The sequence below is a fragment of the Pan paniscus genome, chromosome 8 (assembly GCF_029289425.2).
Source record: "Pan paniscus chromosome 8, NHGRI_mPanPan1-v2.0_pri, whole genome shotgun sequence".
NCBI classification, from domain to species: Eukaryota; Metazoa; Chordata; class Mammalia; order Primates; family Hominidae; genus Pan; species Pan paniscus.
This window is the reverse complement of record NC_073257.2, coordinates 41,521,051-41,547,934: the sequence shown is the minus strand read 5'-3', so window position 1 is coordinate 41,547,934 and position 26,884 is coordinate 41,521,051. Positions and strand designations below refer to the sequence as shown.

The window sequence follows — 26,884 nt, the reverse complement described above, 5'->3', positions numbered from 1 at the left end:
ATAATGTATTTTACAAATAAGGACGCTGACACTCTGAAAAGTGAGAAGAATTCAGAAAAGTGAGAGACTTCAAAAGAAGGCTGAGCTCTAATCAGAAACCAGGTTTCCAAATTTTGGCTTGTTGCAGGAAACAAGGAGGCATTTGGGCACCAAAGGACAAATGTATAATGGAGCTTTTGATCCCCAAACTAGGGCAGTGATGGCCTCTGGCACAGTCCACAGAGGCCTGGACCATGAGTGTAAGAGCAGAGCACTGGAAGTTCTGGAACAATCCCAAAGCTAAGGCTGAGTGCACCACGCAGGTAACAGAAAGGCTGGCCGAGGAATGAGTCAAACTGAGAACCCCCAGAAGGAGGGACCCTAGTGGGCCCCAACTGGCTATTGCTCTTTGGGAATGAGCCCAATGACGTCAAAAGAAGCCAGAAATCCAGATGATTTAATATAAAATCTCCCAATTTCTTAATGCCGGCAACCTGTTCAAAACATTTTTTAGGCTGGGCGCAGTGGCTCATGCCTGTAATCCTAACACTCTGGGAGGCCAACGCAGGCGGATCACTTGAGGTCAGGAGTTCGAGACCAGCCTGGCCAACATGGTGAAGCCTCATCTCTACTAAAAATACAAAAATTAGCCAGGCATGGTGGCGGGCACCTGTAATCCCAGCTACTCGGGAGGCTGAGGCAGGAGAATCACTTGAACCCAGGAGGCGGAGGTTGCAGTGAGCTGAGACTGCACCACTGCACTCCAGCCTGGGCAACAGAGTGAAAAAAACAAAAAACAAAAAAACATTTTTTTAGAAAACTTGCCTGCAGGCATAATTCACTTCCCAGGCCTCCAGCTTTCCATTTCTGTCCTGAAGCAGTTCATACCGAATTTTTTTTTCAGACAACCATGCATATACTGCTGGGTTGCCCTATTCATTCCTCCATCAAATTGTAGTGCATGTCTTCTGTATCCAGCTCAAAGGTCAAAGGGTGTGCAACCCAAAGATGCAGAGATATCAGGAATATCCAGGAAACCAGAAGAATGAGAGCACCATATTGCTTACGTTTGTAAGGAAGGAACTTGGAAGGATCTTGGAAGGGACTTAACCTACAAGGAGAGAGTGCTGAGGAATAAGACTGTCTTGTAGCAGAGGAGTGGGAAGTCTCAGGATAGCACAGTTAGAATGTCTTGGCAAGAATCCAGTGAAGGTATTATAAGGGGGTAAACAAAGGCAGACTCTCTGGGAATGGAGAGAAAAGATTCAAGAGATATTCAAAAACTAGTTTCAAAATGTGATCCATCAAGAGTGACACTGCCTTCAACATTAGTGGCTTCACACAACCTGCCTCTACCCTGAGGCCCGAGGCCACAGAGCAAACCTCTCCCCGGTACCCTCCCCACAGCATCAGTCACATGTAGCCAGCAAATACTTACTGGGCCCCTGATACACACAACACCTCAAAAGTTGATCAGACTAATTTTAACAAAAAGTCTTACTGACAAACACACTCATTATACCAAATGGCATTTAGATTTATTGAAACATAAGTATTTATTATTTAAGGATGTATTGCAACATATTGTGACATCTTTTCAAGGTGTGCATGTACACAGCTTTCTGAAGAGCAATATTTCAGGACTTATCAGTATCAGTAGGATGTTTTCAGGTGCGAGTAACAGGAAATCACAACTAAAAGTGGCTGTAAAGTAAGGAAATTTGTTAGCTCACATCACAAAAAGCCTAAAGAGAAGGTTTGCCTTAGGCGTGATATGTCAGGCTCCGGGTCCACTTCTTTGCATTTCTTTCCACTTTGATCTCCATGTGTATTAGCCTTGGTCACAGACTGGAGATAAGATGGCTGAATCAGCACCAGGCCTCACAATTAAAAGCATCTAGAGAAAGAAGAGGAGGAATCATCTCTTCTTCAATGGTTTGTAAAGGAATTTAGAACTTTTCCCTGAAGTCTCCCTCAAGCCAGCTCTCCACCTTTGTGTTAGAATTCTTTTCATATCCATCAACTAAAGTGAGGTCACTCGTGTATTCCAAAACCCATCGTTGGCATGAGTTGCACAGTCACCATGATTGGCTTAGGTTAATCCATTGTAGTGGAGTGAATATTGAGGAGTTGATGACATTAGCCACAATAATATCAAAAACCTTGGCCGTGCAGTAGCTCACACCTGTAATCCCAGCACTTTGAGAGTCGTGGCAGATGGATCGCTTGAGCCCAGGAGTTCAAGCTCAGCCTGGGCAATGTAGTGAGATCCTGTCTCAAAAAATATATATATAGAAAAGATTAGCTGGGCATGGTGGTGTGCACCTATAGTCCCAGCTATTCAGGGAGCTAAGGTGGGAGGATCGGTTAAGTGAAGGCATTCAAGGCTGCAGTGAGCTACGGTCCCACCACTGCACTCTAGCCTGGGTGAGAAAGCGAGCCCCTGTCTCTAAAAAAACAAAACAAAACCAGAAAAACAGGCTGCAACTTTTTACCGTCTTTAAAAAAAAAAAAAATCCCTTAACTCCAAGTCCCTCAATGCACCTCCTATATTCTGTTCCCTTTTGTAATAAAACTTCTCTAAAGAATTATCTGTGTTGACCATCTTTCTTTTCTCCTTTCTTATCCTTTCATGAAAATACTCCATTTAGCCAGGGCGCAATGGCTCATGCCTATAATCCCAGCACTTTGGTAGGCCCAGGAGACAGGATCACTTGAGCCCAGGAGGTGGAGGCTACAGTGGGCTGCATTCATGCCACTGCACTCCAGTCTGGGTGACAGAGTGAGACCTTGTCTCAAAATATAAAAATTAAAAAATATATACTACATTTAGACTTTCATCTTCACTAATCTGCAGAAACCGCCCTTGTCAAGATCAAAACGACCTCCCCATTGACAAAATGAATGCCCAATGTTGTGTTACTTGTTGCATCCACTGTGCTTGGCACTGCTGAACAATCTCCCTTTCCTGAACACTTCCTAAGTTTGGCTTCCAAGGCTATATGATTTTAAACTTCTGTGCAGCCAGAAAGGGAGCCCTGCTCTACACTCTGGCATCGCTAGACTACAGTTCTCAGACCTCAGCTTTTCTTTTCCATCCATTTTCACACCCCAGATGACTGATTCTATGCTGGGGACTCCCAAAGTAACATCCTCACCTTACCTTTCTCCCAAACTCCATACTTTGCCTATTAGACAAAACCTCTTTTGTCTAATAATGAAAGACAGTTCCCCAAAAGCCCTTTTACAAGAATTTCCATTATTCTAAAAGTTCTTTAAATATCTGCAGTTCATTCTCGGTTCTTTGCCAACTTGTTTTCAGCATATGCTCAATAAATGATGGTGAGTGATAAATTATTCATTGATCATAGTAGCAACTTAGGACTCCCCTCAGATGGAAATATAATACAGATGAAAAGAACCAGGCAATTCCACAGATAGGACATAAAAGGGCACCTAGATTTTATATATTAAAATGAAGAATTAGGGCCAGGCATGGTGGCTCATTCCTATAATCTCAGAGCTTTGGGAGGCCATGGCAGGAGAATTGCTTGAGATAAAAAACTCAACACCAGCCTTGGCAACATAGCAAGGTCCTGAATCTACAAAGAAAAACAAAAATTAGCCAGGCATGGTGGTGCACACCTATAGTCCCAGCTACTCGGGAGGCCAAGGTCAGTGATCACTTAAGCCTAGGAGGTGGAGGCTGCAGTGAGCTATGATTGCACCACTGTACTCCAGCCTGGGCAACAGAGCAAGACCCTGTCTGTCTCTAAAAAATGTTGTAATTAAAAAAAAAATAAAGTTAAGTGAAGATTTATAGTGCATTCATTCACTACAGAATGGCAAGGAGTGAGGATGCATTATTTTTTTTAACCTGAAACTAGGCCAATAATTTTTTTCTTTTTTTTTTTTTGAGACAAGAGTCTTGCTCTTTCACCCAGGCTGGAGTGCAGTGGCACAATCTCGGCTCACTGCAACCTCCGTCTGCCAGGTTCACACCATTCCCCTGCCTCAGTCTCCTGAGTAGCTGGGACTACAGGTGCCCGCCGCCACACCCGGCTAATTTTTTGTATTTTTAGTAGAGACAAGGTTTCACCGTGTTAGCCAGGATGGTCTCGATCTCCTGACCTTGTGATCTGCCCACCTTGGCCTCCCAAAGTGCTGGGATTACAGGCATGAGCCACCAAGCCCGGCCCTGGCCAAGAATATTTTTAAAGCTTTAGGTCTCATTCAAGAGCAACCCAGAAGCAAAAGTATCTTATTCTATCACCAAAACACAGTAGGCACCGATCCAGAGGAAGGAGGAGCTGGCTACTCACTCCAGCGGTTCTCAGCTTTAGGCAAGCCAAAAGCTTACATTTCTTAAATCTGCAAAAAAGGAAATATGTCTGCCCTGCAAGTCTTTATAGGGTCCTGTGTTGGTAAAACTAAATATCTGGGATAATAGTCTTTCGAAGATTATTTAAAGTGATACTACATTTATTCTTATTGTACAACCCAGGGCCATATTTAATAACCAATTATTTAAGGAGTGCTATATTAACAGTTTATCACAGAAACCTATAAAAAGAAATGTTTAAATTTAGACTGTCTGATATTCGAGGTTACAATTTTCCCCATAATCATTACAAGAACGATTTTTTAATAAACCCGTGTCCATGATCATAAGACCGCCAAGAAATACGTTGAACTTGCTCGTTTTAACATCATTCCAGCATATCTTCCTTCTGCCAATATATTATGTCATCATTAGTGGCAACGTTTTAATTCTAAAGATTCTTTTAAAGGAAAGTCCAATTTGGCAAAGTTTTTTCCTGCCCTACTCCCACCAAACTGTTACAAATCTTACTTACTTGTCAAATTTTTGTGTAAACTAAGGTTTTCATTAAATTTTTAAATAATCTTTCAAAAATCACATTATTTTAAGATGTAGTGAAAATTTCAATGACACTCATTTTTGGATCCCTTTTAGCCCAAGTGCTACCTTCTTCCTGCCGGCTTCCATGGCAGTTCCCACTTTCAGATTCTATATCTGTAGCTAACGTTACACACCAATTCTGGGTCATAGCACATATTCTTAAAATTAACTGTTTGACTTTGCTGTCTAATCATCAGTTGCTTCTTTGGGAAAACATTGGAGATTAACCACATTAAAGAAATAGCTGACATTTTTAATGGGGAAAATAAAACATGTCCCTAAACATTTCATGGAAACTCAGTATTTGTTAATTCATACCTCCAAAAAATCCTAACATTTAACATTGTTTCACAGTGAAAAGTGGGAATTAGGCAGAATAATGAACCTATTACTTCAACTATGTTCAAACTCGCCCCATAAACTGGAGCTTTGATTTTACAATGGAGACACTGAATGCTTTTGTGTTTAATCTGTCTTCATTGTGGTTCCACAGGGAGTCCCTATATTTCAAACATGTCTGGCTTAATGAATTTTTTTTCTTATTATTGCTGCAATCTGTTTTGTTGTCAGATTTACTCCAGCTTGGAGGGCTTTGTTATTCTCTTTTCAGGCATCAGACCCTTTCAGTTTCTGGATATGTTGACTGAGGATGCAAAACAACTGGTCTAAGTGGACCTGCAATGCCACCATGGTAGAAACCAGACGAAACCTTCAAAACAACTCCCGCCTCCTTTTGATCAGTGAAGCAACCGCAGCCTAATATTTTGAAGTGTATTTTTCTTATCTTTAGATCAACTCAAATGCATGCAGTCATGAGAACAGACCTCCCTAGAACCTCTGAGGTCCACAGCAGCCTGGCTCTCATCATTTTATTTGTATTGAGGCCATCGTTCATCGTTAGGTGCCATGTTTTCATAATTTATAAGGATACTAATCCACTAAGAAATGGTTTCACCAAGGAAGATCTCAAAGATCTGCTCAAAGAGTCTGAAAATCTCCATGACCCCTCAAGACGATATCGTCTATATCATTTTACCACAAGCAAAGGGCAAAGTGATGTCCAGGTAAGATACAGTCACATACGCACAGCTATGTAATTTCTCCATTCCCTGATTTCTATTTGAAAACTCTGCGTGCCATACTCTGGAAAATAGGAAAGTGTCGTATGACAACACAATGCCCCTGTCCTCTGATGGGGGTGTCTGCCTTTTGTGTGGCCATCGGGCTTGCTCTGCTAGAGTCTGATGCTGGCCCTACTGAGGACTTGGAATAAGAGTGGTCGAAGTTCAGGGTGGAAGTTAGCCCCTCCCTGCAGGGAGTGGACATCCCAGCATCAGAGAGGAGGAAGGATCTTAGAAGCAAAATGGAACCCTGAAGATGTCCCGAGATAGGAATGAGAGGGGGCATGGTGAGGTGGCTCACACCTGTAATCCCAACACTTTGGGAGGCCCAGGTGGGAGGATCACTTGAGGTCAGGAGTTCAAGACCAGCCTGGGCAATATAGTGAGACTCCCATCTCTACAACAAATTTAAAAATAAGCCAGGCATCATGATGCATGCCTGTGGTCCAACTACTTTGAGAGATCAAGGTGGGAGGATTGCTTGAGCCTGGGTGTTTGAGGCTGCAATAAGCAGTGACTGCACCACTATACTCTGATCTGGGCAACAGAGTGAGACCCTGTCTTAAAAAAAAAAGGGGGGGGGAATGAGAAGGAATACCTCTGTCTTTATGGGCTTCTGTCTTTTGCTTCTCTTGCAGGCCCTCCCAGGAGGTAGGATCAAGCATGCCCACTGTCCTGTGAACACAGGGGTAAAGCCATGTGGGAAGGTGACCAAGAAGAGACAGTAATTGGAAAATGCAGTGATATGATTTTATAAGCCAGATTATTTAACATCATGTTCCTCTTTAGAATTATATCCTTGCAATTGTCCCTTTCCATTTGTTGAACTCAAGTTTAAGTGTTTAGCCTGAACACAATGGTGGCAAAGACTCAACGAGCAAGACTACAAGTCCTGCCATTTTTGCCCACAGGAAGAATCTCCCTTTTTAGAAACCCTGGCATATCTGGGTTTTATATTATTCACAGTGGGGCCGGGCACAGTGGCTCACACCTGTAATCTCAGCACTTTGGGAGGCTGAAGTGGACAGATCACTTGAGGCCAGGAGTTTGAGACCAGTCTGGGCAACATGGCAAAACCCCATCTCTCCCTAAAAATACAAAAATTAGCTGAACGTGGTGGCACATGCCTGTAGTCCTAGCTGCTTGGGAGACTGAGGCATGAGAATCACTTGAACCTGAGAGGTGGAGGTTGCAGTGAGCCGAGATCACACCATTACACTCCAGCCTGGGCAACAGAGCCAGACTGAATATATATATATATATACCTCACAGTTTAGTGAATAATGCTCTCACTTTTGATTGGGTAAAGATGGAGAGAAATAGAGGTAAACAGCACACTATTTGGATTCCATTTAACCCCTGTAGATGAGAAAGAGGTATAAATAATATTAATATTACCGCCCAAACCTGCAAGTCTCAAGCCTTTGAAGACCCCTTAGCTCTGGACAAACCATGAGAGTTGGTCACTATCCAGGATAGATTCACAAACACAATGAAGTGGCCAAAAGGCCAAGTTCCATCACGAAGGCTGACCACAGCCCCCGAATCAACCTTGGTCTTCTGGAGCGATAGACCCATGATGAACACTCACATCAAGTACTGGAGCACAGAGGGTGGCTGCCTCTGGAGAAGGAGATTCTCCCACATTCTGATAGTTTCAGCCTTGCTGTCTACACAGCATATATAAATTAAAAAACAAAAAGGAAGGAGGAAGGAAGAAAGGAAAGACAGAATGAAGGAAAGACTCATTCTTCATCCCAAATTGCCTTCCTTAGCTTAGGCTCAACCTCCGTTGGTATCACAGGTTGGTCCATTCTCTAACCTTGGCCACTACTGAAGACAAGCTGCCTTGAAAACACAGTCTCATTGCAAGTATACACACCCACACACACACACACATACATATACGCACACATATACACATATACACACACACAAACACACATATACATATATGCACACAAATACACATATACACACATACATATATGCACACATACACATATACGCACACACACATATACGCACACATATACACACACAAACACACATATACGCACACATAAACACATATACACACACACAAACATATACATATATGCACACATATACACATATACACACACACATATATATATGTATGTATGTAAGCCTGGCATGGAGGTTCACATCTATAATCCCAACACTTTGGGAGGCCAAAGTGGGCGGATCACTGACTCCAGGAGTTCAAGACCAGTGTGGGCAACATGGCAAAACCTGGTCTCTACCAAAAACACAAAAAATACAAAAAATTAGCCAAGCATGGTGGCATATACCTGTAGTCCCAGATACCCTGGAAGCTGAGGCAGGAGGTTCACTTGAGCTCAGGAGGTGGAGGCTGCAGTGAGCCATGATCTCACCCCCACACTCCAGCCTGGGCGACAGAGTGAGACCCTGTCTTGAAAACTATATATATGTATATATATATTCCACCTGTCCTCCCTTTCTCTCATTCTTCTCCACCCTAATTAGTAAAATGATTGTGAACATGGTTCATTCCGCACGGGAAGAAAACTCAAACCTGACATCATCAGTGTTTCCCTAGTTGCTTTTTGGTTTTGATTCATTCAGACTTAAATTCCAGGTGACCAACTCTCCTGTTTGCCCAGAACTAAGGGGTTTTCCAGAGCTTGAGACTTTCCCTTTTAAACCCAGAATAGTCCCCAGCAAACTGGAACCATTGCTCTCCCTAAGTCAGCTGGGCGAGGCTGGATCCTGGTGCTCCTGAGGCTCTTGACGACTTCTGTACCAAAGCTTACGTGAGTTCATCATTTCAAACGCAATAATCCCACATCACTGCTTCATCAAGTCAGGTTCTTGGTCACAAAAGGCCAAACTAGCAATCTTGTCAGCAGCCCCTTGGTCCCAGCTACAATTTTCAATTATAGCCCAAGGAATAAAGTAAACTCCTTCAAATCAGGTTCCAACTTAATTCTACATCTAACCAGACCTGAATGAAACTCCTCAAAAGACAACAATTAAAACTCAGAAACAGACAAACCCTTAGGCTAAGGATTAAAGACAAGAGAAGTAAACATTCCGAGTTATTGCCTGGACTATAGGACCAAAAAGGGACTTTGGACATATTACAGCCGGTGGCTTAAGACTGGACCAGGAACCATCTCCTTTATGCTAAGTCCTTTGGGATTTTCTCCTGTTTTCAATTAAATGTGAAATTATTCCTGTAGATCCTATAGTTTTTGTGTTTTAAAAGTCAACCATTAGAACTCAATGACTGCCTGTGTGGGAGTAGAAAGTCCCTTTGACTGGAAAAAAAATATACGGTTGACCCTTGAACTGCAAGTTTCCACTTATATGTGGATTTTCTTCCACCCCTGCCACACCCGAGACAGCAAAACCAACCTCTCCTCTCTCTCCTCCTCCCCAGCCTACTCAACACAGAGAAAACTAGAATGAAGACCTTTATGACGATCCACTCCCACTTAATGAATAACAAATACATTTTCTCTTCCTTATAATTTGCTTAATAACATTTCCTTTTCTCTAGCTTACTTTATTGTAAGAATACAGTACAAAATACATAGAACATACAAAATACATGTTAATCAATGGTTTATCTTATGGATAAGGTTTCCCGTCAATAGTGGTCTATGAGTCGTTAAGTTTTTGGGAAGGCAAAAGTTATACACAGAATTTGGAGTATGGAGGAGTATGCATACCACCCTAACCTTCAAGTTGTTCAAGGGTTAATTGTACCTCAAAACATAAAATGGCAATGCTCTGAACATGGGGTATGACTCTTATTTTCAGCCATTGGCTACCTTTGTTAAAACAGAAAGGTATCATCTAGTGAGGTGGTCCTAGGAAGGAAATTAAGTTGCCCATGTTTCTCTTAGATATTTAAAGATGTCTCAGTACAAAGCTCTCAGGAAATCCTCAGAATTTTCTATCATCTCAAATTCTCTGACTTGGAAGAGAAGCTGTATGAGTAAAGAAGAGGGGAGAAAGCTATGAATCCCCCACACACTAGTAGGGTTTATTTCATGACGACGCCATCTTGTTTTTGGCTTCCGCCAGCTGGGTGGTGCTCCGGCACTGGAAACTCTAAAGCTTGCCACAGGAGCATGGGAAAATTCTGAACTTCCGAAGAGCACTATATGAGGATCATCTCAGCACAGAGAGAAAACAAAAGGAAGAGATGAGTCTTGGTGAGATCTGCGTGAACTTCATCGTGATTGCAAAAGGGTTGACTAGGGTAGAAAAAAAAGCTGAGTTGGAGAGAGGTTAGAGTTTGCAAGCAGCTTCCCTGCAACACTGCCTGCATTAGGAAGGCTCCATTCAGAAACATCTAAATACCCATTATGGAAAAATAGACTTGCATTGTAGAATAAGGGGAAAAGGTCGCTGCTTGGTGGTCTTAGCTTTTTATACTTTCCAATTCTTCTGCACCCTCAAAATGATAGCCACATTCAGGGCATGTGGAGTAAATGAATGCTCTTTACCCAGGCTGCCCCCCACAAAGGACGAGGGCATTTGCCCAGAGAGAGGCCTCTGCTGGGGCTGCTGCTCCTGGTGTAGGGGCTAATTAGGACACGCAAGGTCCCCAACACTTCTGTGGTGTGGGTTGGCCCGTGGATGGATTTTCCATTCGATCTTTATTTTTTTTCCCCTTCACATTTTCCACACGGCACTAAAATTACTCTTCAGAAAAGCATTTATCTTCCTATTGCTGCTTCACAGCCTGTCGCCGTTAGAGGATTTTCAGGAAGGACTAGCTGGTACCTGTAAAAATATCCACTGACTTTTATGAGTGGAACATCACCAAAAACTCCTATTTCCTTTCCTCCCCGTTCCCTCCCAACCCATCCTTTCCCTGCTACCCACTCAACTCATAAACTCAGTAAAAAGATTTCACCATTTCTCATCCTTTTTCTCACTTTTTTTCTTCAATTTTTTTTGTTGTTTTCAGAAAATTTATTTTGAGAAGCTTCATTTCCAGTACCTGCAGCTGACTTCCAGAAACATGTGAGAAAATGCACAATGAGATATCCCAGTGTGTCTCGTTTTATTAATATCAAAGTGTGATGTGTGTTTGCATTGCTCAACAGGGATTTTTGTTTGTTTTCATTTGTTTTAATCGTGTGTGTGTGTGTGTGTGTGTGTGTGTGTGCGTTTGTGTGTGTGTGTAAGAACTATTTCCTCCAGGTTTTTTTTTTACTTTTTTATCATAAAAAAGCTAACTATTTTTATAATTCATGCTGGAAGATTTGGAAATACCAAAATAGGGAAGAAAAAAAAACTTCCACCAAGCTAAAAGCCAGGAATGCTAATATTAATAATTTAGCATATTTTTCCATTCTATTTCCTGAAGTTATTGTTTTTATGCGATGGTTTAGATTTACGGGGAGGTTCATCAACTCAATTCAACTGTTCCTTCCCTGAGAAGCCTTTCCTTGGCTTCCCCTCGTGTTCACCCCATCAAAATGAATTGTAAATATTCTCTGTGTACACATTTGTGTCACTTACTTGACTGACAGCTCCTGTTTGATGGAAGCTTTCTTTAGTTCATCTTAGTTACTCTAGGATCTAACACATGGCAATAAATTCAACAATCAAAACAAATATTAATTTGCACAGTCTCTGCACTGGGGCAGTTACCAGAGACTGAGCATTAATCAGTGAAACAGACAGATATGAGGAGGGCCAGCCACGGGTTGTGGAAAGAGGAGGGGCAGAGACATGGTGAGAGAAGGAGGGCTTATAGAAAGGCAGGGGCCAAACCAAGTAGGGCCATATGAGCTGGGCAATGGGGAGCCACTGAAAGATTTATACAGGCATCATACTTTCCCTGGATGCTGCGTAGGAAGAAATTGAAGCCTTCCACAAGTGGAACCAGGTAAACCACTTAAGAAACTTACGGTGAGCTGGGCACAGTGGCTGACACCTGTAATCTCAGCATTTTGGGTGGCCGAGGCAGGAAGATCACTTAAGGACAGTAGTTTGAGACCAGCCTGGGCAACATAGCAAGACCTTGTCTCTACAAAAAAAAAAAAATTAAAGATTAACTGAGCATAGTAGTTAACTGGCCTGTAGTCCTAGCTTCCTGGGAGGCTGAGGTGGGAGGATCGCTTGAGCCCAGGAGGTGGAGGCTACGGTGAGCTATGATTGTACCACTGCACTCCAGCCTGGACAACAGAGCAAAACCATGCCCCCACCCCCCACCCCCACCCCCGCCCCCCACCCCCCCCAAAAAAAAGAAGAAGAAGAAGGAGAAGAAAAAACTGGTGGTGGCTTGGACTATAGTGAAAGAAGAGGTAATAGGTGGACGGATTCAAGATGTGTTTTAGAGGTAGAATAGTCCGGAATTTCTGACAAATCGGCTATGAAGGTAAGTATAGGGAAAAGACACGTAGGCCATCCAGGTTTCTGAATGGAGCCACAGGTGGATGAAGGTGTGATTTATTGAGACAGGGAAGACAGGAGATAAATAGATTGAAGTGGCAGGAATTAAGAGTTCATTCTGGGACATACTAACTTTGGGTTGCTTGTGAAATTGCTACATGGGAGTAGAGAGTGGGCAGTTGGATACACAAGTCTGAAGTTCAGAGGAACAGTGGTCTAAGCTGAGGCTATAAATTCAGGAATCACCAGCAAATAAATGCTATTTAAAGCCATGGGTCAAGTTGGGACCACCCACAGAGAGTGTGGCAAGAGCAGTGGAGGGCTCAGGAACACAGTCATACAGCTGTGTTAGGAGGGGAGGAAGAGCCAGCGAGGGAACTGGGAAAGACAAAGAAACCCAGGGGAGGTGGTGACTGCCCTTGAGCAAGGAGCAAGATGAAGGCAGAAAGCTGAGGCTGGGCACAGTGGCTCATGCCTGTAATCCCAGCACTTTGGAAGGCCAAGACGGGCAGATGACTTGAGGTCAGGAGTTCGAGACCAGCCTGGCCAAAATGGCAAACCCCAACTTTACTAAAAATACAAAAATTAGCAGGCATGGTGGTACACGCCTGTAATCCCAGCTACTTGGCAGGCTGAGGCAGGAGGATCACTTGAACCCGGAAGGTGCAGCTTGCAGTGAGCCAAGATAGCACCACTGCACTCCAGCCTGGGCAACAGAGTGAAACTTTGTCTCAAAAAAAAAAAAAAAAGAAAGAAAGAAAAGAAAAAAGAAAGCTGAGCCCTGAGTGTGGCAAGGAGGAGGTCACTGCTCACCTGGAGCAGGAGTCACCATCAAGCAGCAGAAGTGGGAGCCCGACTGGCATGGAGAAGAGGTGAGGTGGTGAGATGGCATGCCCAGCTGACTCTTCCATGAATTTTAGGCATAAAAAGCAGACAAATGGAATGATAGCTGGACATCCTCTAAAGGATCAAGGAAAAACATTCAGAATGTTTGCATGCTGATGGGAATAATCCAGGAGAAAGGGGAAGCTTGATGAGGTTAGAGATAGAGGTGATAATAAAAGGAGGAAGTCCCTGAGATGGTGCAGGGATTGTGTGCAAGGCATGAGCATAGGAATTGGCCTTGGACAGGGGAGGGATGCATTACAATTGTACCTGGAGGGAAGAAAGGGGAACAGTGGAGGGAGATGATTATAGATTTAGTAGGAGATGGGCCGGGCACAGTGGCTCACACCTGTAATCCCATCACTTTGGGAGGCCGAGGCAGGTGAATCACTTGAGATCAGGAGTTCGAGACCAGCCTGGCCAAAACAGCGAAACCCTGTCCCTACTAAAAATAGAAAAATTAGATGGGTGTGGTGGCGGGCGTCTGTAGTCCCAGCTACTTGGGAGGCTGAGGCACGAGAATTGAGAATCACTTGAACCTGACAGGTGGAGGTTGCAGTCAGCTGAGATCGTGACACTGTACTCCAGCCTAGGTGACAGAGCAAGACTCCAGCTCAAAGAGAAAAAAAAGACACATGGTTGATGTCTAGTGGGGGTATGTGATAATTCTTTTCCATATCCTCTTCCCCCTTCTTGTCCAAGCTTCAAGTCAGCAGTTTTGATGAGAAGATTTAGTGGGAGTCTGACAGAGTTCTTCTTCAAAGAAGTGTGATGGGAGGCCACCAAGTGAGATCAAGGAGGGAAGGTGGGTGAGCATGCCCACTGAGCACACAGGAGCAACCTAGTCCAGTCTAGGGGAGGCTGGAAAACTGAGTTCCATAGAGAAGGAGGAGGAATGGGGAAATACTGGAAGATGCTAAGCAGGGAAGTGACAGGATCTGACTAGAGGCAGAGAAGATGCGGGGTGGGCATGGACAGTAGGTTGCTGGGGGAAAGAGATTGGAACAAAAGAGACCAAGTGGGAGGCTGAGAGTTTAATGGACATGGGAGGTGAGGCAGGCCTGGAATAAAGGTGTGGTGGTGATGGAGAGAAGTGGGCAGATTTCAGAAATACTTAGAAGAAGGGGCCAAAAAGATGAACTTGAATCAAAAACACATTTATTTATAATTTTCTTAAACAAAAATGACTTCATTTTGAACTGCTGGGTAGCTATGTTATCAAATATATTAACCTGAGGGTCCTTTGGTAAGTCTGATGGTACTCCCAGGCATTGGTTTGTAAATGCCCTGGTTGAGACGTCTCTCTGTTTCCCCCAGCTTCTCAGCACAGTCTAGGCACACAACCTTGGGTAAGTGATTTTTTTTTTCCAGCCAAGTGAAGCTACCCAGGGGTAGGACTGCAGCTTGCTCTGGCCTTCCTCTGCAGCAGGGAGCTGGCCAGTAGCACTCACAGTGCCTGGTGACCGTGCAACTGGGTCACACATCATAGTAAAACCTCAGTGATACCTTGCACTAGTGTGTAAGGCTATGTGTCACAACATGCTGTCATCTGTATCACTTGATCCTTTCCAACCCTGAGAGGTGAGCAGAACAGAATTAATCATCTCAGTGTTACAGATCACAACACTGGTAGCCCAGAGAGGCTAAGTGAATCCCCTAAGGTCCCAAAGCCAAGAAAAAAGGAAAGGGTCAAAACATCTTGCCCCATATATCACAAGGAGCAAGTTTCTTCCTTTTATTTTTATTATTTTTATGTTTTTGAGAGAAGGTCTTGCTCTGCTGCCCAGCTTAGAGTGCAGTGGCACAAACGCCGCTCACTGCAGCCTCAACCTCCTGGGCTCAAACCATCCTCCTGCCTCAGCCTCCCATGTAGCTGGGACTACAGGCATGCGCCATCATATCTGGCTAATTGTTTTATTTTTTGTAAAGACAGGGGTCTCATTTTTCTCATTTTGTTGTGCAGACTGGTCTCGAATTCCTGGACTCAAGTGATCCTCCCGCCTCAGCCTCCCAAAGTGCTGGAATTATAGGCATAAACCACTGCACCAGGCCATTCTTCATTCTAGAGCCATACCCTTTAATGTCTTCCTTTAGGGTGACAAGAAGTGACTGTGTGGACTCTCAGAACATGTGTTCCTAATTAAGAACTCTTGAACTCTACCGCTGGAAAGGCCTCAAAACATCAGTGCAGTGGCTTCTGGTTGCATCCACATCATCAGAAAGCATTTATTCAGGACCTTCTTAGGCCCTTTCGCTATTGTCCAACAGAAAGAATTAATTTTCAAAGGATAAATTGATTATTTTCCCCAACTTGCCCAACCTAGTGGGCAAGTCAGGGAATGATTCTATAACTTGCATCTATGGCCTACAATTCCAGCATCATTTAAGCAAATAGGTCACCCAAGAAGAAATCACAAGCCCTGCCTCCCGCCTTCCCTCTAAGGTTTGGCTCATGGGCTCACTCAACTCCAGGCCTCAAAAGATCTTTTCTTTCACCTTGATTCTCTTCTGGTTGCATTAGAAAGTAATAGTTTTGGGCCTCTCTTTCTCCTACTATTTTCTTGTTTCTTCTTCCCACTTCTCAATCTAGTGTTGGTGAGGTATTTAGAAGGATTCAGAATTGAGAAGATAGCGATTCAAAGAGGTGAGTGGGCCAGGTGCGGTGGCTGACACCTGTCATCTCAGCACACTTTGGGAGGCTGAGTTAGAAGGATCATTTGAGGCCAAGAGTTGCAGACCTGCCTGGCCAACGTAGTGAAACCTCATCTCTAGCAAAAATTTAAAAATTAGCCTGGCATGGTAGTGCGTGTCTGTGGTCCCAGCTAGTCAGGAGGCTGAGGTGGGAGGATCACCTGAGCCTAGGAGTTCAAGGCTGCAGTGAGCTATGATTGCACCACTGCACTCCAGCTCAGGTGACAGAGCAAGACCCTGTCTCAAAAAAAGAGATGAAGAAGCAAAGGAGGGCCATAAGCTGGAGGAGGGTCTAGAATAAGGGGCCAGAGTAAGACAAGGAGCACAGAGAGGGGGCAAGCATAAAACACACTCAGCATTTACAGCCCATGAGAAAAGAATGCCACACAGGGGTTTTTTAAATTAAAAGTATCCTAAAATATATTAAAGAAAAAAAAATTTTTTTAAGTTATTATTTTAAGGGGAATGGCTTACGAAGACCAAAATCACCACCTGCGCAGTTCAAGGATAGAGAATTTATTCTAGAGAATCACAGAGGTGCAATGCCAGGTAGAAGGATAAGGAGGAAGGAGACGGGGAACCCCAGCCCAGGACCACATGTTGGAGAGCACACGGCAAGCCAGCCTGGAGGGCCAGGGCGGAAGGGAGGCCAGGGCCCATGACCAAGACCAGAGCAGAGCAACCCAGAACGGGGTGAGGCAGAGACAAGACCAGGAACTGGTGAAGCCTGTGGGAGTGGAGCGGGGGCCCTGAAAACCACTTCAGTCTTACAGGTACAGGATCCTGGCACCAACCTTCACTGACTTTGCCCCATTGCCTAAACTGGGTTAAATGCCACCCTGTTACATATGCATGCAGCAATGAGTGCTTTGTATAATTTCTACCAAAAAATTTATTTTAAGCCATAAACCATGGAAAAAGACACTACACACACACATACACGCCCACACACCCACACACCAGTGCTTACCAAACATTGAGAAAAAATAAAAGTAATGTCCTTAATATTCCATTTAACTTTCCAGCCCTTCCATTTATTCTCAGTTTATGTTCTGTCTGCATATTTGGAGTTTAAATGTCCCTTTTCTTTCTGAAGTAGTAGTGATAGTTTTCCCACCTGCTCATCTCTCATTGAACTTCTCATCGTTCAAGTCACTTTAGATGTATCTCTGTTCACTCTATTTAAGTACATTTCCCCCACACCTATCCCATTGTTTTGTTATTGCACCCTGTGGGTTTGCTTTATCAGACTCAAGGAAACTTTCCGATGGCCATGGTTGCTCACGCCTGCGATTCCAATATTTTGGGAGGCAGAAGCAGGAGGACTGCTTGAGACCATGAATTTGAGACCAGCCTGGGCAACATAGCGAGATCCCTCTTCATAAAACTTTTTTTATATTAGCTGGGTCTGGCAGTACATGCCTATAGTCCCAACTACTGGGGAAGTTGAGGTAGGAAAATCACTTGAGCCCAGGAGTTTGAGGCTGCAGTGAGCTTTGATCACCCCACTGCACTCCAACCTGGGTGCAGAGCAAGACCCCATCTCAAAAAGGTGAGAGAGAAATTGTTCAGCTTCACAGAACACAAGACTGTTGCTCAAAGTGACATAAAGCATCAGGAATGTGTACTAGATCATAGAGCACACTGTCCCCTTTCAGGGCACCTCCAAAATTGATTCATTCAAAGGCACAGTGGCCTCAAGGACACACTCCCCTTCCATTTTTTGACTCTGCTAGCCACAACATGTTGGTCTCTCTCATCTGGATCCCTTCATTGTTCAAAATGGCTGCCTCCAAGGTCCCAGGGTCACCTGCTGACACAATGACCTCCAGTACAAGAGAGACTGTGTCTTCCTCCTCTGTGAGTCTTTTCAAGAACCATTCCTCGAAGCCCCCTATATCAGTCAAGGTTTGAGCAGGGAAGAGCTTGCACTCTTAGAGAATTTAATAGAAGTGAATTTAATGGAGGGGCTGTTTAAAGACTGCAAGCGAGCAAAGTTAAGAGAACCAAGGAGAAAAGGTGAAGTGCCAAGGATTATAGCAGGAAGTCCACCCTGCTTCTGGTCCTGAAGGAGAAAGGAGAAAGGAAGTTTCCACCCTTCATAAAGAGAGCTGTAGCTGAGGAAGAAAGCTTGCCCGACACGGGAGCTGTGCCTTAGAGGAATGTGGCTACTGTCTGGATCGCAGCCAGAAGGAAGGGAGTCTGAGGTCGAATTATGAATACTCTGCCCTCCTAGTAATGCCTCCATTAGCCAAATCCAGTGGAATGCCAGAGGACAAGGAAGACTTCACAGTGCAATCCTTAGAGGTCAACCTCCTGGGGCACAGAGAAAAGCAGAAAAAGACAGATGAGTTCTGGATGGAGCGGGACAAATGGAAACAGACCAGCATAAACCCCTAACAGACCTTCCCATGTACATAGTAGTCCAGAAAAGGATCTCATGCCTCCCCTTAAGCCAATCACTGTCAAGGATATTGACTTAGAGGCTTCGACTTGTCAAGATTTAACTTTAACTCATATGGGAAAGGGATAAACTCCCACATGAAATTGAAGTTTTGCCAAAAAGGGAGGAGAGAGGAATATCTGCTACAGTAAATATTTCTGGGAAAAAAAAATCTGTTTGACAATCTCTTTTAAAAAACTATTTTTACCTGAGAAAATAAAAATATTAAAAACTTTAAGCAAGGCTTCAAAAATATCTTTTGGAAATTTACTAGTCAATGAAATCTAAAAAGCTTTGGAATAGCTTCTACACACGTATAAAAACAAAAGACTATTTAGTCTCATTAGGATTTAGGGGTAGATGGTGGGGAGGCAGATTGCCAGTTAAAACAATTCTCTGGGGGACACTCTCCAGTGCTCTGTCTACTAGAGTTTTAAGTGGCTCACAGAGGTGATCCTGGGGAAGACCAACACATTTCCTCTCCTGTTCTGAAGCAGATCACAATGCACATATCACATTTAATCCTTACCCAATGCAACAATTATTACAAGAGACACAAAGGCAAAGGTAACCGTTTATTACTTAGACTAAAAGTCACTCCCATTGTGACCTCTTTATTGAAAGAAGAACAAGCTAGGAAATGAAATGTGTGAATTGCAGACATACATCCCTGAACTGTCTCATGATAAGTAGCTGATCATTTTGTTTAACTGCAGTTGGCAAAACATTTAAAACGTTTGTCTTCTGTTCCTGAAATGCAGATGTTAGAACTATGAGGAATATACTGTGATCTCGATTTCCTTTATCTCTGTTAAACTTCCAGTTGCCTTCCAGACAATTCTGGTGTGAAGAACTAAAGTATTAAATGAAACAAAAGCTAAGAATTAAAATCAAGAAATAAACATTTATCAAATGTCAACAGTACCAAGACCTAGAAACAAAAAGACAACAAAGATGTCAGATGTCTGGCTCAATGGATGATAAGCAAACAGGTATACATAAATAGCTTGATGTCAGTTACATTTTGAGAGATTTCCTTCTGTGTGTTCTCATAGGTGTGTTCTCATAGTTATGTTCTAACTCAAGGGGAAACCAGCTAATACCAGGAAAAGTATTAGCACGTCTTTGGCTCAGCATTTTTGTTACTTATAGCATAGTTATTTGTTAACTCCAGTAAAATCCTTAGCTCTGACAGCAAACAACTATATAAAAATCAGAGGTGGGGTGCGGTGGCTCACACCTGTAATCCCAGCACTTTGGGAGGCCGAGGTAGACGGATCACGAGGTCAAGAGATCAAGACCATCCGGGCTAACACAGTGAAACCCCGTCTCTACTAAAAATACAAAAAATTAGCCGGGTGTGGTATTGTGCACCTGTAGTCCCAGCTACTCGGGAAGCTGAGGCAGGAGAATCATTTGAACCCGGGAGGCGGAGGTTTCAGTGAACCAAGATCGCACCACTGCACTCCAGCCTGGAGGACAGAACGAGACTCCATCCCAAAAAATAATAATAATAATAAAACAATTACAAAGTAGCCAAATTAGTCCCTCAATCCTCAAATTTCAGATGGTGATTTTGAATATTCTCCTTTATTCTTTTTTTTTTTTTGAGACGAGGTTTCACTGTCACCCAGGCTGGGGTGCAGCGATGCAATCAGGGCTCACTGAAGCCTCTACCTCCTGGACTCAGGTGATCCTCCCACTTCAGCCTCCTGAGTAGCTGGGACCACAGGCATGCACCACCATGCCAGGCTAATTTTTAGTATTTTTTGTAGAGACAGGGTTTCGCCATGTTGCCCAGGCTGGTCTCAAACTCCTGGGCTCAAGGGATCCTCCCACCTCAGCCTCCCAAAATGCCAAGATTACAGGCATGTTCGGCCTCTCCTTCATTCTCACACATTTGTGATTGTAATGAAGGCGGAGTAGTTTGACCACAGTTCTATAAGAGAGAAGAAATTGGCAAATATGCCCGTTTGTATCTTTCAAGCACAGGCATTCTGCCAGTCACCATTTATCTTTACACTTGTACAAACAAGCTCATGGCTAAGGAAGCATTAAGATAATGACGAAGAAGAAGAAATCATTTGGAGGCAGTTAGAATAGACCTTTAGAAGGAAATGGTTAAGAAGGAATCTCAAGATTGAAGGAGATATTGATAAAATGAGAATGGCTGGAAAATGGTCTAGTAACAGTCAGCATCCGAAGAAGAAAAATGGGCCGCGTGTATTGAAGGTGTTGGCTTGGATGGAATTTAAGTTCTGAGAAGACTGGTTATTAAAGGGAGGAGATTTGTGGATAAAGATGCAACAAATCTCAAAGTCCATGGGCTTTGAGCTTTAAAAGAGAAAAAAGGAAAAGACTGGATGATGGAAAACCAAATAAAGAATCTTAGGTAAAAGATTATGTTCTTTGTATAAAAGCTATTTTGAGGAACTGGTTTTATTTATTAAGTGCCTGGATGAAGAAACGGAAAGACCTTCCCACTCCCACCCTTGTCTCAGCCATTGTGAGAAGCCGTGTGACCTCTTCCTAAGTCCAAGGAATTGAGCTGTTGTCAAGAATCTCAAATATTTTTTTTAAAGTGGCAGCCAAGATGTTGTTGTTGTCTAAACCTAGTAAACATATATGATTGCGGTGCCACAAATAGCACTAGGTAATAAGAAAGGCAAGAGAGTGTTGAAACAGAAGGCGAAGAATGTATCCACCACTGTCCTTAATTTTGGGTGACTATCAAATATTCAAGAGGAAGTGGCTCAGCCATAGAAGGTGCTTAATCTAAATGTGAGACCAGTTTGGTTTTGTTGCCCAGAATGTAGTTGCTTCCGAAATACAAAAAGCAAATTCCATAACAAGCAAGAAACGTCTGTGTGCAATTCACAGAACCCCAGCCTAACTCTGGTTGAAGGAAGTAGGGTAGATGCTTACACTTAAAACAAAAATTTTGCATCTGTAATTAACTTAGATTTATCTTCAATGTAGTTTTCCTACTTAACTTCCAGAATATTTTAACTGTAAGAGCCCCTGCATTAAAATACTGTAATGAGAAAATCTGGTACTACTTTGTGAATCAACTTTTTAAATGTGCATAAACATTTCCATGTGTTAGCAAGCCTCTGCAAAGCCATTGACCGCACCCGACTGCCTTATCTGTGGCTAAACAGACTACAACCCAGCAGACCAGAGCATCATGTCAGTTGCATCCTAAGGAAAGTAGACAATGAGGTTGATTTAGAAGTGCAAGAGATTTGGGGTGGGGGGTAATATTTGTAAAAAGCGTAAGAGGAAATATCAAGATTGCCCAAGCATGGAAAGCCTTCAGATCACGATGCAGATTTGACACTTACAAAAGGAAAAAGGGTAGAAAACAAGATAGACAAGAGAGAGCCTCAGATTTTGGTGGGTCAGACACGGATTTGACCAACATGATGGGAAACTCTGGAACAAAGAGGATTCCTGTGTTGGACAGACACGGCCTTGGTACCGCCATGGTGCCGGTATTGGCTGGGAGCTGCCCAGGAAAAGTGTGGTCTTGGTTGAAAAGCTGAAGCAGATCCTCCAGGTGCTGCAGCTGGAAGCTGTCGGCTGCCTACACTCCTTGCAGCTGCCAGGTAAGTCCTTTCTCCAGTGAAGATCTGAATCACTGCACACCTCAATGCCTACCTCCATCCATCCCTGCAGGGCATCCAGTAATCTTCAAAACATCTGGGAGTTTTTCCCCAGAGTAGAGTCACTTGAATAAATGTCTTTTGGGGAAGGACAAAAGGAATTATACCCATAGACTTGGTGTGGTGTTGCTGGGTCCTTCATCCTGGGAACATGGCCACCCTTTCTATTGGGGGATTCCAGGTCTGAAAACTGCCTCAGGTTCCAGGTACTAGACAAGGAATTGCAAATGTTTGATAGAGCAAACACCCTCAGCCTCCTGGGCATCCTTGTTGGATTTTTTTTTTTTAATACAAGGTCTCACTCTGTTGCCCAGGCTGGAGTGAAGTGGCACGACTTCAGCTCACTGCAACCTCTACCTTCTGGGTTCAAATGATTCTCCTGCCTCAGCCTCCAAGTAGCTGGGACCACAGGTGCACACCATCGCATCCAGCTGATTTTTGTATTTTTAGTAGAGACAGGGTTTCACCATGTTGGCCAGGCTAGTCTTGAATTCCTGACCTCAAGTGATCCACCCACCTCGGCCTCCCAAAGTGCTGGGATTACAGGTGGGAGCCACTGTGCCTGGCCTGTGTTGGCTTTTGATTAGATGTATTAAGAAGTATCCTCACAAGATTCCCATCTGTTTCACCCCATCATCACTACTCTCTGTGGATTCAACTCCACAACAGCCTTTCACACCACCAGTTGTGGTCTGCAGAGGAAAGCCTTCAGCTAATTTCCCAATGGCTTGGTGAATGCTGTGTTCTCCAGACCTCCCTGGGCATCATAATCCTCTGATGGGTCTTCTGATCGCCATAATATACCAGCATGTTCACTTCCCTGAGCCTTTAAAAATCTGTTTCAGCTCCGCTCAGCATGGACCTATCTCCAGGCTTGTTGAACCACCCAAGCAGCAAGTCTGCACCATCCTCTAAGGTCTTTGCCAAGCATTAAGTCCCATATCCTGAGAAAATGCCCTCACATTCCTGTATTCTCCTTTATCCTGCCTCCTTGATCAAGCGCCTTCAAAATCCAGTTCCTTCCTTCTAGTACATGGGGGTGAATTTTTCACAGTTTGGGGGAGGTACAGTCTCTTTCTAGCTCATCAATGTTGCCATAATATTCTTGGCTTGGTGATGTTGCGACTTACCTCTAGTGATTGGTCTGGCAACCAGGCAAGAAGTTGAGGATCCTGAGAAGCCCTCCTTGGCCCGTGGGGACAGAACTCTGTGGTGTTGGCCCATATGGGGAGTTTCAGATCATAACAGGGAAGGATGAGCCACCTCTGCAGGCTCTGAGGGCTTAGAAGAGTTTGAGAGCTCAAAATATTTGGAGGCATCCACCCAAATGTCCCCATCCCATGCACAAGAGCTCCATGTTTTCCCAACCAGTGCTCTGATCTTTGTGTAATGATAATCATCTTTGAAGCTAGGCAAGCCTATTAAATCCATAGTTTGGTCTTCTGCTTTTTCTACACTGAATGGAGTGAATATGGGCCCCATTCCTGGAGGCCCTCAGGCCTTCACAAGTGGCTTTCAATTGCTCCCTAACTGCCTACAGCTTTTCATTATCCTAATGTAGAGCCTCAATTCAATTGAGCAACAAGCAGCCAATTCCATTGTCCTTGGATACCTTGCTTCTCTCTGACCTCTCAAATGCCTGAATCCTCTCTCCATCCAGGGCTTTCCCGTCCACCAGAACATTCTTCCAAGTCACTGACATTGAACGTTTTAGGCAGGGCTCAGTGGCCCGTGCCTGTAATCCCAACACTTTGGGAGGACAAGGCAAGAGGATCACTAAAGGCCAGGAGTTCAAGACCAGCCTGAGCCTTGCTCTGTTGCCCAGGCTGGAGTGCAGTGGCATGATCATAGCTCACTGCAGCCTCGAGCTCCTGCGCTCAAGCAATCCTCCCGCCTCAACCTCCTGAGTAGTTGGGACTCCAGGCATGAGCCACCATGCCTGGCCGCAACATTCAGATGGATTTTTAAACTACCTGAGCTAAGTTAATTTCCTCATAGATTGGATGTGGGTGTGAGAGCAAAAGAAGAGTCAAGGATGACCCAAGGGTTTGCTTTGAGCACATTCCTCAGTGCTTCCAGGGCATATGGCCTCTGAATGGTGCCCATGGGCTTATAAATCCATCTCCTCCCAAGAGATAACACATTTATTTTGTCCCTGGACCTTATGAAAGTTGTCAGAATCAAAATAGAATCACTAGTGTTTTTTAAGGAAAACAACAAACAAACAAAAAACCTGAACTGGATGCAGTGGTTCATGGCTGTAGTCGCAACTCAGGAAGCTGAGGCAGGAGGACTACTTGAGCTCAGGAGGTTGAGGCTGCAGTGAGCTATGATCACACCATTGCACTCCAGCCTGGGCGACAGAAAGAGGCCCATCTCTAAAAAACAAACATAAAAAGACTTCACTCTCATCACTCTTGAGATTAAGGATTTACCTAAGTAGTAAAATATGTCAGATCAGATTCTGGCCTCAGGAACTCTGAATCTGGGATGTGAAAAGGTTTCTGGAGAGGCGTTCTGTTTCCCATATCATTAACCACAGGAAGATATTATTTGGTATACAAGAGGACATTGCTTAAAGAGGTGAGTAACAGAAACTATCTCTCCCTTATATTTCTCCAAATACCTTGTAAAGTTGTGAGTTAAAGAAAAAAGAATGATGTTCACTCAAAGGGGAGATGCAAAAATAAAAAGGTAAAACCTTTTCCCTTACCCTAAGGAGATAATGTGTGCATTTAAAAAAAGTTCTAATATTGTTTTTGCAAGTCAATATATAAGCATTATTGAAAAGTCCAATCTTGCCTGTGTTTTACAGCTCTCAGCTCCTTTCAGGAAGCAACTAAATCAGAAAACAGTGTTCTCTCTTCCTTGGAGCTGGCACAGGTTTTGATAACATCGATTGAATGCCAAGCGTAAGTACAGATTGGAAGTTAGAAGTATTGCTATTGACCGTTTTCTAATATGTCCTTCAGCTCAGTAATTAATCGATTTGTGACAAAATGAATAAGAAGCTGAGGTCTTCTAAGAGCTTACCATGTGGCAGACGCGAGCTCAGTGCTGTACATTCGCATTCATGCTCTTCATCCCTGTCTCTCAAGCCACTCGTCACACCCACGCTCTCCGGGCCAGGAGGCTTGCACAACCCGCACTGGGAAACTTTCTCCCACCTGTTCTTGACTCCTGAAACCCCTCCACGGTGCCATCAGCCTGATCTACTAATAGCAAAACGCCTCACATCCCAAATCTAACTTCCAAATAGTCCCTCCTTGTTCTGACAAAAACTGACTCTTCCCTGAGGACGATGCTCACATCTTCTCTCATGCGCTGGCTGTTTTTCTTTTTCTTTTTTTGAGATGGAGTCTCCCTCTGTCGCCAGGCTGGAGTGCAGTGGTGCAGTCTCAGCTCACTGCAACCTCCACCTCCTGGGTTCAAGTGGTTCTCCTACCTCAGCCTCCCAAGTAGCTGGGATTACAGGCACACACCACCACACCCAGCTAATTTTTGTATTTTTAGTGGAGACGGGGTTTCACCATGTTGACCAGGATGGTCTCAATCTCTTGACCTCGTGATCTGCCCGTCTCAGCCCCGCAAAGTGCTGGGATTACAGGCGTGAGCCACTGCGCCCGGCCACTGGCTGTTTTTCATTCCAGGCCCTCCTGCCACCTCCTGCAGACCTGGAGGTGATGGAGGGACCCTGCTGGTCCTCTGTTCCCCTTCCAGAGCCTTCTCCTTCCCTTCTACTGCAAATCTCGTACCATCATCATCTATCACCCCTGAAACTGTCCCTAGAAACCTTATACAATTAATCAGAAGAGAAGGGAGGGAGAGAAAACAAAAATAAGCCAAGCTTGCACATACTCAGTGTTAGTCATGGGGTCAGCTGTTCTCTGATCCTTCCTCATAGTGTTTTGCTACCTATTGCTCCAGAATCACACAGACCCTGTCACAAGATTAGAGTCCCCCTTCACTGCTCTACAGATAACAACTGAACATTGTGAAATGTTGCTTTCCATTTGAGATATTCTTGTGGGTCGTGCATACTGATGAAACTACTGACGCCAGCTGGTCTGAAGGACCCCACGAGAAGCTGACTCACTGAAGAATGCAGTTTCTACATCCTGATGATTTCATCCCCCTTTCCCCAACCAATCAATGACTACAGTTTTTCAGCCCCTCACCCCCCACAATCCCCTTGGAAACCTCAGCCTAGAACTCTTCGGGGAGATGGATTTGAGGGTCTTCTCCCATCTGCTCACTCGGCCTCCCTGCTGTCATCAAACTCTCTCTCTGCTGCAAAGCCTGCTGTCTTGGTGTATTGGTCTGTTTCTGCACAACAGGCATACAAACATGTTGGTCCTGTAATACCCCTGCCCAACATTGTTCACCACCTTTTTCAACAACATCAGTTCTCAGCCCATTGGCATCCTCCCCAATACTTCTCCTCTCTTTTCTGAGCATGTTCAATGCATACATAATAATCTTTCCAAAACTCCACCATCACAGGTCATTAAACTTCTCTCCTCCTTCAGGCATCTTGACCTCTACCCTCCTAGAAACAGTCACTCACTTTGATGGCAATACATGGATCTTGTCATGCACATTCATTGCAGTCCTTAGCCCCTTTTAACTTCTAATTACTCTGGGGCTCAGTCGTTGCTGTTGTTTTCATCTCTGTCTCTACTTACTCCGTTGGAGATCTCATGTGGTTCCATAGCTTTAAATACTACCCACACACTGATAACTCCCAAATGAATATCTCCAGTCCAGTCCTCTGTCC

At 44.0% G+C, this 26,884-nt stretch overlaps 1 protein-coding gene across 1 annotated transcript in view; it reads right to left on the bottom strand.

Moving 5' to 3' along the window:
* The window catches only part of LOC130540520 (putative uncharacterized protein C10orf126), a 35,502-nt gene extending 10,306 nt beyond the window's left edge, over window positions 1-25,196 (bottom strand). Inside the window, exons 1-3 of the mRNA XM_057298835.1 lie at window positions 25,141-25,196; window positions 24,341-24,485; window positions 23,238-23,388 (exon numbers count right to left, since the gene is read on the bottom strand). Of these exons, the coding sequence (XP_057154818.1) occupies window positions 23,238-23,388; window positions 24,341-24,363 (174 nt within the window). The 5' untranslated portion in view covers window positions 24,364-24,485; window positions 25,141-25,196. The remainder of the gene's footprint in view (window positions 1-23,237; window positions 23,389-24,340; window positions 24,486-25,140) is intronic.
* Window positions 25,197-26,884: the final 1,688 nt, after the last annotated feature.